Here is a 17,203-nt window from a genome sequence, read left to right as displayed (position 1 = left end):
CGAACTCGTTTCCGCCCATGGACTCCTGAATTTACTCTCCCTTTGAAGTTATGGGGTCAACTTCAAGGGGCGCAGGATTAGTCATGTGGACCGTAAAACGAACGCATGGATACCTGGTGCGTAATCCAAAAAAAAAAAACAGTCAAATGGTAAGAGAGAACCACGCGGATACCTGTGGACGAGTATAACGCTTTTGAGAAAGAGCTGAGTAACCTATAACATTTTCCATTCCATGGCTGAGCTGACTCTAAAGATAAATACGCCCACCACGAGGGAGAGAGAGAGAGAGAGAGAGAGGTGGGTGTCCCTGAGTGAGAAAAGCTTCCTCACATGCAAAAACCCTGAAACTTCGTAGAGGCTATTATGATGTTCTCAACCCCTTCTCTTATACCCAATCCTTCTTTTCCTTGTAAGTCTCTCTCTCTCTCTCTCTCTCTCTCTCTCCCTCTCTCTCTCTCTCTCCCTCTCTGTGTGTATGGAGTAGACTGTAGAACATTATTTTTACATTGGCTTTGTTGAACTGTGAGGTTTCTCTACTCTTTTGGGCATTTGCCCAAGTCATCTTTCTTCCGTATAATTCACTGTTCTACAGAATGGAACTAAATTGTGTCGCTTTTCTGGGTATTACCTGTTTGGTGCCGCGGAAAAGTTGACTCGAGAAAGAGCTCTTGCAAGATTATACAATTCTCCAAAATGAAGGACACTGTTATTTCTGGGTGTTCCTTTTAAGAAAAGAAGTCCAGTTGTAAATGCTTCAATAGTATAGCATTGCAAAAGGACATTTGTGGTGAAACTTTTCTGATCCAAGATTTCAGTTTTGTCAACAGTGCAATTAGATGATGCAAAAAGCTGAATTTATTAACGAGCAGAACGGATATTTAAGATAATTAGCTAGAAGTTCTCAGTTGTATAATATTTTTCCGAAGAAGAACAAAGCGAATTGGGTTTATGGTGAGGGAGTGTTGCTTAATTTTTGGGCATATCTCATAATTTTATTATCAGTTGCATGTTGGATACTTTGCAATTTAGATTTCTTTTTCCTTCCATAAAACAAAATGGAGTCTTTAAATCATGCGAATTGGATAGTCTGTTCAGTGGGGGCAGAGCTGAGGTTAGTGGCCTGGTGGGTTGTTAATTCCACAGTTCGTTTCATTTTACTTGTTCGCAATTTCTACACCCTCTTGGACCAAAAATTAGAAAAAAAAAACTCTGCTACTCCGAGTTGGTTTGTGTCCTGAAATTTTTTAGATTAGTCTCCTACTGAGTATTCTAGATTGGCCTCTCGCTTATCTAGTTATTTCCTTAGACAATAATCCTGCAGTCATTTTTTTCTTGCAACATAGTGGTTGAGAAGGTTTGTAGGACGCCGTAAGGGTGGAGAGGTTCCTGCTTTACATTAGAGGGTCAGGTTTTTGATTCCTTTTATCCCTTTCCAAGATACTTATGCAAGCAGCACGTTAGAGAAGACGATGAGGGGTTTCTTAAGCTTGGTTGTACGATTTACTTAGACAGATCATCTGCTTTGATGGGATATTATAGAAAGAAGCCCAGACTGGTGTCTGTGGAGGCTTTATAGGGAGTTGGGGGTATGCTAAGAAAATCCTATGGCAAGGTGACTACTGGCCTACCATGGATGAGGACCCATGCTAGCTTTCAAAGTTTATTTCTTAGGTTTTGTATATTTTCTTCCCTTAAATGAGGTGCAAAGTTACTGTTGGTGAGAGGGTTTGGAGTGTTCTTGGTTTTTATTTTCTTCAAAATCTGAATGAGAGGGAGACATGATCTCATTTATTGTTGAATACTCTGTTTTTGTATATTCCTTTATATGCAAATATGAGATTGCCTCCAAAATCAAGACTTATTATGGGGACTGCAGATCTTGAAAGACTTAATACTAACGATCTCCTTCAAAGGAAAAGACTAAATAAAACCTTGTCCCCTAATGCCTCCATGTTTTTGGAGGCAGTGGGAGTGTGCTCTTCGTCATTGGAGAAACGTGTTCTCTTTCTTTTAAGGATTTTGGTAATGGAAGGAGAGGGAGATGCTTTGTTGAAGTTCTGTGTTTGCTTTGATTTGGTGAATTTGATTGGAGTGCAACGCTAAATTTTTTAAGAATTCAACTATTTTTGGTGATAATTTATGGTGTACGGTGGTGTTCTTGGAATCATTTTGGGCTTGAGCAAATGGATGTTTAGGCCTTTAGGGGAATCTCTGAGTGATTTGCAAAGTTATTGGTTGGCTGTTTTTCAATAGTTACTTAGCATTTGTCTTTTGGTTACTTCTTGTGCCATTCTTTTTCTCTCTTAGGATGATGCCTCATTCTCCATCTTGTATATTCTCAGCTCACTTTTTAATTTGTTTCTTTGTTTATAAAAAAAATTTACATTTTTCCCAATCAGCAGATGGGCTATAATGAAAAATAAAGGATTATTAGAATATTGATGGAGAAAAGGGAAAGGTAGAAAAGAAAAGGAAGGGGGTAAATTGAAAGCTGAAGAAAGTCTTTTTGAATTGTACACGATACTCACTCTTCCTTGGAAAACCTATTAATTATTGGTATCTGTGTAGGTCTGATTGTCTGTTAGACTTCCCTTCAATTATGTAGTCATCTCTCTGTTTATTTGATATCAAATAATTTTATGAAGCTTTCAGGAATAGATGATGGAAATATGCTGTAATCTTTTATACTAAAATTTATATATCTAGCTTAAATTATTGAGTTGTAATTAAGCTATATTCTTAATCAATTGTGAAAATATGTTGCTTGTATTCAAGTGTTTAACATTTATCGATGCTATCTATCTACTTCTACACAACTAGGCCTGCTACTTTTGATTGCCTCAATAAATCAAGGTAGAAAGAGAAAGGGGGGGGGGGGGTGGTATTTCAACAGTTTTGGGGGCTGTTTACTTTGGGCAGTTGACTATTTTTGGACCAAACTACTGTAATGGTCCTTCTCACGCTGTTCCTTTCCTTTTATTTTTGGATAAAAAACTGTGCTTCCTTTTAAGATATCTATTCACATATTTCTTGCAGATAGAACTTTCTTGGATTGTCCCACACTTGGAAGTATTATTGCTCAGAAGAAGAAAATACTGCATTACTGCTTGAGTTGCAACTTGAAGGATGATGGGTAAAACTTTGGTGAACAGGTCAATTGGTATTTTATTCTGATATTATCTGCCACTTTTTCTTATGGACTGTTTAATTGCTCATGACAAACAGTTTACGTAAACAGAAGAGTGGCCATACACTGCTTATTAAGGATAAATTGAGTCGTAGGCTTCTGATATTTTTGGTCTCATCTGGCTTGATTCCAACCTTATCTTCTTCTGGCAAAACAAAGAGTGCAAGCCCATACGATGAAAAAAGATTGCTAGAACAAAATAGACGGATGCAAAAAGAAAATAGTGCACCAAATGACTTCCCAAATTTTGTTAGAGAAGGTGAGTCATGGTCTTGTGCAAAAATATTACTGTTGATATTTTGAATAGCCTTTCTTTATCTCAATCTCTCTATCACACACACACACCTGAAAAAAGAAAGCTTTGTTAAGCTGTAACAATGCGTTTTAGAACCTTCTAATGGAGACAGGAATTGCAATGACATTTGATAATATAATTTAGGTTTTCAGGTAAAGGTCATGACATCAGAGAACTACATAAAGCGTGACTCAGGGCTTATATATAGGGATATTGAAGTTGGTAAGGGTGATTGCCCAAAGGCTGGTCAACAGGTTTTACTTTTTCCGTCTTTAAAAGCTATGGTTTCTTTTGCTAATATTTATCATGAATGGTCATATTTATGTGATTTTAAGTTGCAAATTATGAAATGCCTTCATGTTAAAAATGGGAAAAACTGGATTACATTAACCTCTCATGAGGTCGTAAAACTGTTAGTAATAACTGATTAAGTAATAAGTCTCTACTTTCAAGGATATAGGGATATGGAAATTGCTAAAAAAGATTGTCTGAGTATGTTTCACTAACTTTCCTCTCTCTCTCTCTCTCTCTCTCCCATCTAGGTACTTTTTACATGATATAAATTGAATGTAGACTTCATATTCTGAAATCTTTATCAAATGCACCATAGCGAATTCAATCAATTTGGCTAATTATATAGCACGCTACGAAAATTATTTACCTTAATAAACACTAAAGGAAATAAGAAGAGACGAAATGGCTCTGGAAAAACAATGAAGGTGTCTGATTGTAATAAAAGAGAAACAAAATGTAGACAACTGTTTTGCTTATGGCCCTTTAGGGGTTAATTTATCAATAGACCAACTCCGTATTGCGTCACATGCCTTCCACTGCAAGAAAGAGGACCTAATATATCTTCTTGTGTGGAAGCTATTGAATACTTGATACCATCCACTTATCTTGGGCACCTGTTGCCTACATAAATTAAGCTGTTCTCATTTATTCTTAATGTTAAATGTTAGAGCAGCAAAATTTATTGTCATTCTGCAGGAGAACATCATAATTTGACCACATGATTGTATTATAATTGGTATTTGATGAAAATTTTGCCTGGGTTTTCACCCAATCAATTTGAGAGGGGATATATGAAGGATGATCCATAGTGTTTGTCATCTAGTACAGTATTACTACTGTTAGATTACTACTTTACCTAAAAACTTAAGTTGTTAGGTTGTGGGCGAACAATTTATATCAAGCTTTAACACTCCCCCACACGTGCAGCCTGACAGCACGTGGAGAGATAAACAAATGATAAATAACACCATAGAATAAACACGGACGACAAGACTAGAACCCAGGACCTCCTGGCAACCAGAACTCTGATACCATGTTAGATTACCACTTTACCTAAAAGCTTAAGCTGTTACGTTGTGGGCCAACAATTTATATCAAGCTTTTACTACGCCTACCTTATCATTTAGGTTTTGATTTGGTCTAATCAGAGTAGATGATTTAGATAATGTTTGATAACATTTTTGTAGCGTCGCTTCAATTCTGCTTAGGTTTGTACTGAATTTAGACTTCATGTGCTAGAGTTAAAGAAATCTGTACTTGATCTTTCCTATTATCCCATACTTTTCATGGGAAAAATCAAAGGCCGCAACAATTTACCATCTTCAGCTATTAGTTTTTTTCCTCTATTTACTTTTCTTAGAAAGTAATAAACTTTGAAGCTAGCCATTGTTATGTAAACATGTATGCTCTTTGATAGAACGTGTTTTTTCAGAATGACCTTATAGTTTGTGGTTGCTGATGCTGCTGCAGTTAGCAATTGTTGCTGATATTGCTGATTTTCTAGATTTTATTAAATTTTAGCGACTGCCAACCAATAAAGTTAAATCATTACCAAACACTTGGGAAAAAGCACTATTTAGCATTTTCTTTGACCACTTAGGATTATTGAATGCTTAAATTGAACTTTGCAAGTATGGCAATGTACCCCTCTCCATCTAGGGAAAATACCCCTCCTTTAAAATTGCTTCCATTGTAGCTTTGGACCCACACATGCCACTTTTTTTTTTTTTTTTTCTAAAATTTTAAATGTATAATAATAATTTCTTAATCTTTTTTTTTTTTAATCCTTTTTTTTTAATTGCTTAGAATTCACCAAAATTCTCTTTCTCATTTCCACCCCTAGGCCATCCATTTCCTTCCCATTGTTGGCACCTTCCCATCTCTAGAAAGTCCCAATCCCGGAGCTGTGGTGACAGAGAGCTTCTGCCTTTCTCTCTCAACACACCACGGCTTTGAGTTTAGGGTACAAAATAAAATTAATCCTAACCATGGGTACAAAATAAAATTAATCCTAACTATGTATTTGGGAGCATGGATTTTGGGATATGGATTTAGATTTGTGTGGATTTGAACAAAACATAGTATAAAATTGTATTGAGTGTTTTTCCGAATCTATCCAAACCTATGTCTTGACATCCATGCTCCTTAGCACCCTAACACTAAGTAAACATAATTCCATCATCATCAACATTTGAACTCACTCATTAAGAATTTGAGACAGGTGATAATAATGATTGAAACCCCACCCCATTTTCCACACCTACACATCACACTTCTCTGGTCAGTGGTCACTGGTCCCAAAATTATAGAAACACAAGCATCCACAGTGAAACATAGAATCATACAAGCACACAGATGGGCATTTGTATCTCAGAGCTGCGTGTGTGTACCATTAGGAAGTATCATCTGCCTTCTGTGGATGGCTTTTTGCTATATATAATTTTTTCATTTCATTGAGACTAGTCTCAGTCTCCTCCTCCTGGAATTAATTGTTGGATCTTGTTAATTGCAAACAAAAGAGGGAATCATTCAGAACAATTAAGCTTGGACAGCAAGTCTTCATCTGGGCCTTTATCTTCCTCCTCCTCTTTACTTCTTATGAGTCTGTCTGTGTCTCCAATTTGATTTTTATTCTGCACTGGGCTTTGTAATTTGAGGATTATTTTCCTGGGATATATTGTTTATTTCTATGCATGTGTGTATATAAATCATCACTGCTCACAGTGGCATTTTCCTGCCATTCATTCTCTCTCTCTCTCTCTCTCTCTCTCTCTCTCTCTCTCTCTCTCTCTCTCTTTCGGTTTGGGCCTGTCTGAAACTAGTGGCAGTAGGGGGGAAGAGAGTTGCAGCTAATGGTGGCTTGCATGGAATGGGCTGCTGCAGAATCCATTAAAGATTCCGGTGAATGGGTCACTAGAGCTCCAAAAATTGGGAGTTCCTGGAGATGGGAAGGGGCGGAGATGGAAAGGAATGACCTGAAGGGGACGGAGATGAGAAGGGGAATCTTGGTTAATCGTAAGAAATTTAGAAAAAGATAAAAAGGAGATAAAAGAATTATTATTAGTATTATTATTTAAAAAAATAATAATAATAAAAAAAATGAGTTGGGTCCTGCAGCTGTCCTGTAAGCATTTTAAACTGGAGGGGCCCTGGATAGAAAAGGGAGGTTGCTACACTTTGTGAAGTTCAGTTACCTAATTCCAAGAAATTGAAAGCTTAGTAGTGTCAATGAATTTAGTAAGTAGTTCAGTGATCACGGGTGAATCTTGCCCACTTATAAACATTCAAATACTCATGGCTGAAGATTGGTAGGCATGAATCCAATTGTTTCCACTGACGATATGGCAAGTGTAACCTACTTCTATTCCGAAAATCTACCTCAAGTCACCCTTGCTGATGGGTCTGCTACTATAGGTAAGGGGATAGGAATAGTAAATCCTACTCCCTCCATCTCTCTTTTACATTTCCAAATCCCCCTTCAATCTCATGTCTCTTAGTAAGATTACGACGTTAACTAAATTATGTTGTAACCTTCTTTCCTCATTATGTTGTTAGATGAGGAAGGCCATTGGCACAGGATGTGAGGCTAGAAAACTTACTACTTTGAGTTGCTCTCTCCTCCCATTGCCTGCAAAGTGCTGTTGCTACACTACTTGAAGTTCATTATTGCCTTAGTCATCCATCATTGGACAAGTTAAAATAGCTAATTCTTACTTTGAGTTTGTGCGAGTCTTGTTAATTTGGAAAGCATTATTTTTGTTCCCTTTGCTTCCCGAGTCATTAAACAGGTGATTAGCCCTTTCATGTTAGTCCATAGATGTGTCACATCAAAGTTGGGGTTTCAATACTTTATTACACCAGTTGATGACTACTCTAGGATGACTTGGTTGTAATTGATGAAGGATTATTCTGAGTTGTTTAATATCTTTTGTGCCTCCTTTTTTCAAATAAGGACTCAGTTTGATATGCTAGTCAGGATACTTAATAGTGATAATGCTAAGGAGTGCTTTAGTACCCAATTCCCTACCTATATGACTAACTTTGGGTCCACATTTCACAACAAAATGGAGTTGTAGAGCTGGAAAACAGATATTTTCTCGAAGTTACTTGTACCCAATTGTATCAAATGAACATCCCCAAAGTTTTTTGGAGTGATGACATGCTCACTGCTTGCTCTCTCATCAATAAAATGCCATCCTCTACCTTGGTGATAAAATTCCATATTCAGTTATCTTCCCAAAGGCCCCTTTGTTCTCAATTCCTCCTTGTATATTTTGTCGTGTGTCTTTTGTGAATCAATTTAGTCCAGGAATGGATAAGTTGGACCCTTGTGTTATCAAAAGTATTTTTCTAGGCTATTCTTGTATTCGAAATGGATATTGATGTTATAGCCCTACTTTATATCAATATTTTGTCTTTGTTGATGTCACCTTCTTCGAGTCTGCTCCATACTATTCTGATTCCTTGAGTCTTGTTGACCTTGATAAGTCCCTTCCTTTGCTGAGGCTTCCACCAGATCCTAATCTATTATCTCTATCCCGTCTTCCTACATTTTCATACAATTTGAGTCCTTCTCGTTGCTTGGACCTTCCCTTGCAAATGTACACATGTCAACTCGAGGGAGGAGAGCCTTCTCTAGCTTTTACTACTATGCCTCTAGTTTCTGCACCAAATGATCCTATGTCCTAAGATGTTGATCTTCCTATTGTTGTTTGGAAAGGAAAATGCACTGGTATCCAATATCCAATCTCTAATCCTGTTTGTTATGATTTCTTGTCACCCATATATTACTATTATGTTAGCACTATTTCTAGGCTATTCTTGTATTCAAAATGGATGTTGATGTTATAGCCCTACTTTATATCGATATGTTGTCTTTGTTGATGTCACCTTCTTCGAGTTTGCTCAATACTATTCTGATTCCTTGAGTTATGTTGACCTTGATAAGTCCCTTCCTTTGCTGAGGCTTCCACCAGATCCTAATCTATTATCTTTGTCCTATCTTGCTACATTTTCATACAGTTTGAGTCCTTCTCGTTGCTTGGACCTTCCCTTGCAAGTGTACACATGTCAACTCAAGGGAGGAGAGCCTTCTCTAGCTTTTACTACTATGCCTCTAGTTTCTGCACCAAATGATCCTATGTCCAAAGATGTTGATCTTCCTATTGTTGTTTGGAAAGGAAAATGCACTTGTATCAACGTCCAATCTCTAATCTTGTTTGTTATGATTTTTTGTCACCCTCATATTACTATTATGTTGGCACTATTTGTTGCTCTTCCAAAACCTATTTTTGAAGCCCTTTCTCATTCCCGGTGTAGTGCAATGATTGTAGAGATGCATGCACTACAAGATAATGATACTTGGGAGCTAGTACCTCTTCATACTGATAAGTTTGTGGTTGGTTGTTTTTGGATGTATACTATGAAAGTCAATCCAAATGGTTTCATAGTTCATTTGAAGGCCTGTCTTATTGCTAAGATAGACATCTCCTCATGAATGTTGTTGTACATTCTTTCTCTTCTAATGAAATCATCTTCTTTTCTTGTATATATATATATAAAATAAAAGATTCCCTGCACAGATGCATATGTACACACATATGTATGTAGTATCTATCTCTCCATGTGTGTATGTTTGTGTGTGTGTATGTACTTATATACATTGGGTTCCAGTTCTTTTCTTGTGATTCATTGATGCAATATCCCATTGCATGAAAAAAAAAAAAAAAAAATCAGCCTAGAATGATTTAAAATGAGAAAACAGCTATAAAATATGATTGTCTTTAACATAAGGATGTTTATGTGGACGTTGCACTGCAAGCTAAAGCTGAATCACCAAATTGTTTTTGCAGGTGACTTTTCACTACACTGGTTATAATGAGTCAGGTCGTCGTATTGACAGCACATATTCGAAGGGTTCTCCTGCTAAAGTCCGGATGGGCACTAATGCTCTAGTTCCAGGTAGAAAAGGATTGAAATATCTAACTTTTTTTGTTTTCTTTATAAACTGTACATAACTGGAGAAATTTTGTGCAGGATTTGAAGAAGGAATTCAAGACATGAGACCTGGGGGGAAAAGAAGAATAATTATTCCTCCAGAGCTTGGACCACCCGTAAGTTTCATGAGTGCACTTATCATCTTCATCTTATTTCTTATTTATTTTTTTCCCTGTTGTGATTATCGGATATAGGATGCATAGCGGAATAAGTAAAACACAACAAGTAAATGAAACACAACCATAAAAATAAGAAACAACAAGAATCAACATGAGGATTTACATGGTTCGGCAAAGCCTACATCCACGGAAACAATCGGCACAAGAATTTCACTAAGAAATTAGTAAGTACACAATACACTTCACAATGATCTCTCTCTTGTCTCTAAATATGCCCAGAACAACATATTTATCGACCCCTCGAAGGTTTCCCTCCAAATACCCAACCACCCCAACGTTCCAATTCAAAAGTCAAATTCTTTCTCGCAATCCAAATGCACTTGTCGATGAGAACAGGACACTCGTCGATGAAACATAGAAGACCACTTGTCGACTAGTATAGCCACTCATTGACAAGACTGATTTCCTGCTCTCGGTATCTCAGAAACTCTGCAATTTCCACCCTCTTGGTATCTACTCGTCGACGAGCACAGGGCACTCGTCAACGAGCACAGGGCACTCGTTGATGAGTCCTTGCTGTGCTGCACCATTTGCTCCATATGCTTTTCTTCTTCCTTTGTTTATGAGCCCTAAGTATAACAGCCACACATACAAATATAACATTCCCCTTCTCCATAACTCTGCCAATTTACTCTTCTATATTTCCATTCTATTCTCTTTCTAATCTGCTATGGTTTAGTAGTTGCATTTAGGATGTTTGAATGTACACACATGCACACATACATACACATGCACACAGACAAAGTTCACTTTAATGACTAAGTGTGAACCTGTAAATTAAATGATGGATTATCTGAAGATGAAAAAGTGTAATAAATGTTCTTCAAAATTAATAAAATGGGGTATACCTGTAAACAAAGTAATGAAATATCTCTTAAATATACAAAGTTAAATAAATATTCACATCCTGTACAATAAATGATGATGGAAATCTTCAGTAAAACTGGACTCATAATTAAATATATAATTCTAACTAAAATAATATATTTTTATGGCTCATAAGTCGACTTAAACGTCTCCAGGAAGGACCCATAGTTGGAACATGAAAATCAAGATAGTTCCTAATGCTGCCTTGCCAACCTCCCCATTATTCCTTGAAGCAAAGCTTTCAAATTTTGATTACTCATTTAGTCCCTTTCCTTTTCTTTTAGAAAGAGGCAGGAGGCAAAGTATTAGCTCAATGGGAAACCGTTACAACCAGAGAACTTACGGAAAACAAAATTAACAAGATCTCCTAAACTTCCCAACTCCAGAGGTTAAACCCTCTATGTCTTCAACAATGCTAAAAAAATAACCTCCTCAGTCCTAGCAGCCAAAAATCAATCTGTTTTCCTCGTCTTCCTAAGGTGACATTTACAAGCAGCAAAGTAGCAGAGCATAAAACTTTGAAAAGACCTGGATTGAAGCTGCATAATCTTTCAATTCCTCATTCCACTGCATAACCAGTGTAGAACCTTCAGACTGGCAGCAACTTTTCTGTAAACCGGCCAAGAGAATCTATGTTCAAAGAACAAATGGTTCCTAGACTCCTTATTCTGTCAGAACAGACAAATCTTGGATATGTTTCTATGTCATCTACCAATATGGTCAAGATTTTAAGCCTATCCCAGGAAGCAAACCACCCATGAAGGCATGCCTAGGAATGTGGCTATAAACCATATGACTTCAGCCCATGGAATAACATATTCCATCACTCTTATTAACTCCCACACTTCAGACCAGAAGAAATCTTCCACAATCACTGTCCTGATTCAGGGGATTGTGTTCAAAGTACAAGCATCCTTGATAGCAGTTACTCTAATGGATGATATTCTCCAGTTTCAACTCTCATTCTTGATGATGCAGCACACCTTAGCATCCTGGGAAACGTACAATTCATGATGAATATTCAGGGCCTCAGGCCAAACTTCTCTCATAAAAGGCCCAACGGATCAAACATTAAAGAGGTGTTCCAAGATACAACCATTTCCAATAACATGCTTAAACTTCAGTCTAACTTTGCTTCTAATCCCAAGCACGCTAAAGAGGTAATGCCTTTCTTTGCTACACAAATAATTTTCAGCCCCCTTCAGGGACAATTAGTGTTTCTGCATCCTTAGTTTGTTACTCCTTCAAAGCTGTGAACTCACGTTCTTCTTGGTTTTCCTGCAATGTCACACTATTTCTCCTTCTAGTCTCTCTTTGGAAATTACCTGACATGAGATAATTCAGTTAATGAACCAAGCAAGAATTTTTCTAGGAATTGCAATTCCTTTTAGACATTAAAGCTTATTCCAGTTATAAGCTACTGGGGGGCCTGGATGGGCTATGTCCCTAAGATTTTAGAACTATGGTTTAGATTGTTATGGCTAGCATCCTCTTGTATTCTTCTTGACTCCGAAATTTCCAACTTCTATCAAGTCTTGGCCATATTGCGTATTCCTCTGATCTCAGATTTTGAGTGTTCTTTTTCCCTTCTGGCCCTTGTCTCAATTTGGTATGTAATAGAGGCAATATGTATAGTTGAAAATATTGGTGCACAGCATTTCCCCCCACCCCACCCCCAAAGCACATGATGAAATCCCGACTTTGACCCTAGTTCTGACCCATTCAATACAGATAACTCTATTATTTTACTAACATTGCTGGCACTTTAAAAAAAATTTCTAATATTTTAACCAATGGTAAACAATTTTGACATTCTACGACAGAGCCTCATATTTTTACTTAATTACAAAGGAAAATTTTCATTTTGGCATTTTATTTTGATTTCAGCCAATATCTTAGACAATGCCCAATTGAAATTAAAGTTCATACTTGAAGCCAACTGATGCGCTATGGGTCCTATGACCCTTGCATCGACTGGTGGTTTAGATATTATGAGGAAGTCACACTAAGGTTGCAATCCTTTTGCTGACCCGTCCAATTATAAACTGGTGTCGATGCCAATTTCACTTTCTTTCTTGTCAACTCAGAAGAAATGGATTCTCACCACACTCCCCTGCCCAAAATTTGGGTCTATTTGATACCGAAGTCACTGTGTTGCACCCTAGAGAGAAAACAGGAACATCTCCATTAGATAAGGATGCTGCACTGGTGCTGAACATGTTTGCATATAAATCAAAGTGACTTCAATAACTCTCGAATGTGTTGTACCAAACATTTTATTCAACTCAATTTTAACCATTGAACTTACAGGATGTTAATTGATTGTCTTGTCTTTTGCAGGTTGGACCATCCACCTTTTTCAGCTCAAAACAGTTTGAGGTTTTTGACGTGGAATTGCTTAGTGTACAAAGTTGTCAAAGGAGGACCATTGCTTTTTATTCTGATTTTGTGTGTACTTGAGCAGTGATACCATATTCTGCCATATATGTTCAGATTCTAGTGAAGAAAACTGCCCGTTGTGCAAATGTTAGTTTAGAAATTGACCAGAATGACATTGATGTAATTTTATGAGGAAGGATAGATATGGAGAGTCTGAGCTCCTCAATGTCCCGGTGATTTCTTTGTCAATCATCTAATTTTGTCCACTCCCCAAGATCTTGTCTTGAGTGTTCCACCATCACACGATTGCAAGTGCTGGACCATGGCTTATGATCCTCAATAAACTTCCTCCACAATCTCTCTCTCAAGGAGAACAACACAAGATCAACTGTCCTCAACTCAAAACTTCACACCAGAAGATAATACAAATGGCACAGAATGTTAAGGGAGAAAAGCATTTCATTCTCTAGTCAATATGACGATTGACACATCTCAGTGCACCCTTTGGGATGTCTCATGGTTCTAATATTTATGCTGACCTTCGGGGAATTTAAAAAATGCTAGTTGTTTGAAAAGTTTTTGGGCATTCATTTGTGAAAATAGTTTTATTTTTCCTCTTTTAGTTTTTAAAAAAATTATAACAATGTCACTTAAGGTTTTGTAGTCTCCGCCATTTGCATAAGAAAAAAATTGAAAAGCATCTTTTAATTATTTTCCAACTTTTTGTACCAATACGAAAAACAATAAAAAGAAGTGATATTTTTGTAATAACATAAAAAACTAAAAATAAATATAAAAATTATTTTTCACAATTGATTAGACGCCTAAAATTTTTGCAGATAGAAAGTCCCTTTGGACTTCAGTTTCCAGTAAGCAAACTTTCAGCATTTTGGGGTCTACAGCATTTATCTAAGAAGTAGCATTCTGCAAAATCTTTGGAGTCCCAACTTTTGAAAAATGCAATTTCAACCTGACCATATATTGCTTTAATACAGCATTTTGCAAAAAACCAAACAGCATTCTAGCCTTGATCTTTTGTTTGTAGAGCCTAAATGCAAAATCAAATAAGCAGGTAATTGCACAATTTTAAAATATTTCTAGAAACATTTCAAAGCATTATACTTAAATTAGTGGGAAAATAGATGGCATATGAATTAATAAATAAAATTATGTTTAACAATCACTGAAATCTCTACGAATGTATTCCCACAAAGACAGCTGAATTTTTAATTTTTTAAGGAAAGGAAAAGAAAATAAGAAGAAAATCTTTTTTTCATTTATCTTCTCGTGCTACTAAGAAAGAAGTTTTGCTGAAATATATGTTTGGAATCCTGTTTATCTATTATTTGAATATTTAACAAATTTTTAACAATTTGGAATGTGGAATATGCATTTGTGCGTAGCTTAAATGGTTGTGCCACTCATAGCAAGTCACAGAAAGATCCACTCATCGCAAGTCACATTGCAAGTCACTGAAAGATTTAGCTGATCTACTACACGTGTTGGAATTGGTGTATTCCCAAGAGAGAGGTGAATTGAATATTTAAAAATTTATGTTTAGGTTAAATCAGATACCAACAATATTACGCAACTTAGGGTCTGTTTATGTAATCCCAATCAGACTGGTAATTAACTGGGCAAATATTTTAACAATTAAAGCAAACTCAATATTTCCCAAACATTCACAGAAATTGAAATATAAACAAATAAATGCGAAAAATTAAATAGTGCGGAGAAAGAGAATGACACAGGATATGTTATCGAAATTCGACCAATATTACCTACGTCTTCGTCTCAAGCTCACAAACAAGAGGATTCCACTAAATTGCTCACTTGCGGGTAAAGTGACACCGTTTACAACACCTTACCAGAATGGTACACCTAATTCTCCTAACCGAGTCTAAACCAGTTCGGTGCTCTCCTAACCGGGTTTGAGCAAGTCCGAGACTATTCACAAGGCTAGTCTCCCTCTTCCGACAACCTATCGGGAATACAAGAGATAATCAAATGAAATATTTTTTATATAACCAAAAAGTTTCTCAAAAGCAGATGTGTACAATAATATGCTCAAAAATACACTTAAGTATGATAAGGAATTAATGCTCAAGTGAGATTAGGTTAATCAATATATCAACTCACAACAATATGTATATCAATATGTATACGTGTGAGTGAGTACGATCTTTGATTATAGAAAGTATATTCACAATGTAAGCAATCAAAGAATCTAAATAACCTTAATCAAATACCTCACTGATATACTTAAAAAAATGAAGCACAAAAGAGGTTATAAATTAAGTTTGCAGAAGATTTATCAAGGATAAATGCAAACTTTAAGTTCTTGCAATTTGTATGCAAGAAACTCACGAGTTAAAATTATTTTCTCAAACAATGCTAATCAATCAATAACAATATGAGAAAAATTTCCATGCAAACTCTCAATGAAGAATTTTCAAATGAGTATAAAAATTTGAGAGTATATAGAGATTTGTGTAGGAAAATACTTGCAACAATAAAACTCAAAACTCTCCTTCAACTTGCAATTAATTTGCAAGTGAGAAGTATAAGCAAATAAATCTCTCCACTCTTAAAAAGATTTTAGCAAGTAATATAAGAGAGTGAAAAATTTTGCTTGAAAATATGTAGTATGGGCAAATGAGAGTATAAAAATTTAAGAGAATTTTTCCTTAATCAATTTGCTAATCTTATTGCTAATCAGAACAAATGAGGGGTATATATAAAATACCTTCAAAAAATAGTCGTTGGGGACTCATTTGGTATTTTTGAAAATGTTTAATTAAGTTTTAACCTCAGTTATTGCGGTTATTTTAAGTGAACTTAAGAGATTCGGTCGACCACTTTAGTAAGTTCGGTCGACCGTGCCAATTTTAAATTGTAGGTATGGTCGACTGTCTCAAGGCGATTTTGAACCCTTCATGGGTTCAGTCGACAAAGACAAAGGTTTGGTTTGCTGAACTTTGAATTTCAATCGACCGATCTCATTTTGAACTACAAGTTCGATCAGCCGGGGAAGGTGAAAAAAGGTACTTTTGAAGTTCGGTCGATTGAGGAAGCTCAGTTAAAAAATGGGTCGATCGACCGAGCTAAGTCAAATATTTGACTTCTACTTATTCGGTCGACTGAAACGTTTATAGCACGGACCAATCAATCAATCGAGACTTAGTCAAACGTTGACTTTCTGGCCTACGATATGCTTGACTAAACTTTTAATTTAAGCCTAAAAATTTGCCGTCAGTCGACCAAGTCTTTGTTAAATCCATTTTGACCCTTGAACTTTTTCAACCCTGTGTGAGTAAGTTGTGACATTTTATCTAAGGGTATTGGTTCCTATGAGTCAATCTATGATCCATTGAGCATTAGAACCCAATCATGCATGCAAATGCATTATTACAAACCATATTAATATTACAGATCCAAATAAACTGAATGCAATTACAATTTGAAAGATTTGTCTTCATTCCTTTTGCACTTCATATAGCCATGTCATGCATCAAGTGATGTTGAATTTTAGCTCCTCATGACTTCTGTGTTATCCTTACCATCCGTGCATGTAAAGTGATAATCCTACTCACATTCTCAATGCACAGGTAAGATACTTTGTATTTGTCATAATCAAAATGAGATAAGACTCAAAATGTCAACAATCATAAATAGCAGAGAGTTCATAGCTACCTCTTACTAAAATGTCCATAGGAGAAGGGGAAAAGCATGTGAGGGGCAGCAGAGGCTTCAACAAATCATTCACAGCGTCCATTTCAGCATATCATCTTCTATTTCCGTGTGTGTATATGCATCAAAGAATATTGGCTAGATGGCGATGGAAGGGGGTGAAATGGGCAATTTTAAAAAAATGTGCTAAGTAAACAATCAAATGCACTGAAGAAAATACTAACGATGGGAGCAAGTAAAGAGGCGATAATAATAAAAAGAAGGGAGAACGTGACAAACTCAATTTTGTAATAGCTCAATCACATCTTGGCCCAC

General features: G+C 36.3%; 1 protein-coding gene across 2 annotated transcripts; it reads left to right on the top strand.

Annotated features, from left to right (window-relative positions):
• The first annotated feature begins 214 nt into the window (after positions 1 to 214).
• On the top strand, positions 215 to 13,464 carry LOC131166316 (peptidyl-prolyl cis-trans isomerase FKBP20-2, chloroplastic). 2 transcript variants are annotated; one of them, XM_058124754.1, is made up of 7 exons: positions 215 to 409; positions 3,037 to 3,133; positions 3,226 to 3,446; positions 3,627 to 3,736; positions 9,629 to 9,737; positions 9,813 to 9,889; positions 13,160 to 13,464. In XM_058124754.1, the coding sequence occupies exons 1-7, from the start codon at positions 364 to 366 to the stop codon at positions 13,277 to 13,279; spliced, it is 780 nt and encodes a 259-aa protein (XP_057980737.1). In that variant the 5' UTR covers positions 215 to 363; the 3' UTR covers positions 13,280 to 13,464. The 2 variants fall into 2 exon arrangements, with proteins under 2 accessions (XP_057980737.1, XP_057980738.1); XM_058124755.1 differs by having other exon boundaries at positions 245 to 409; positions 3,627 to 3,700.
• Positions 13,465 to 17,203: the final 3,739 nt, after the last annotated feature.

This window comes from Malania oleifera, chromosome 10 (genome assembly GCF_029873635.1).
Source record: "Malania oleifera isolate guangnan ecotype guangnan chromosome 10, ASM2987363v1, whole genome shotgun sequence".
Lineage (NCBI taxonomy): Eukaryota > Viridiplantae > Streptophyta > Magnoliopsida > Santalales > Ximeniaceae > Malania > Malania oleifera.
This window is presented reverse-complemented; position numbering and strand designations above follow the sequence as displayed.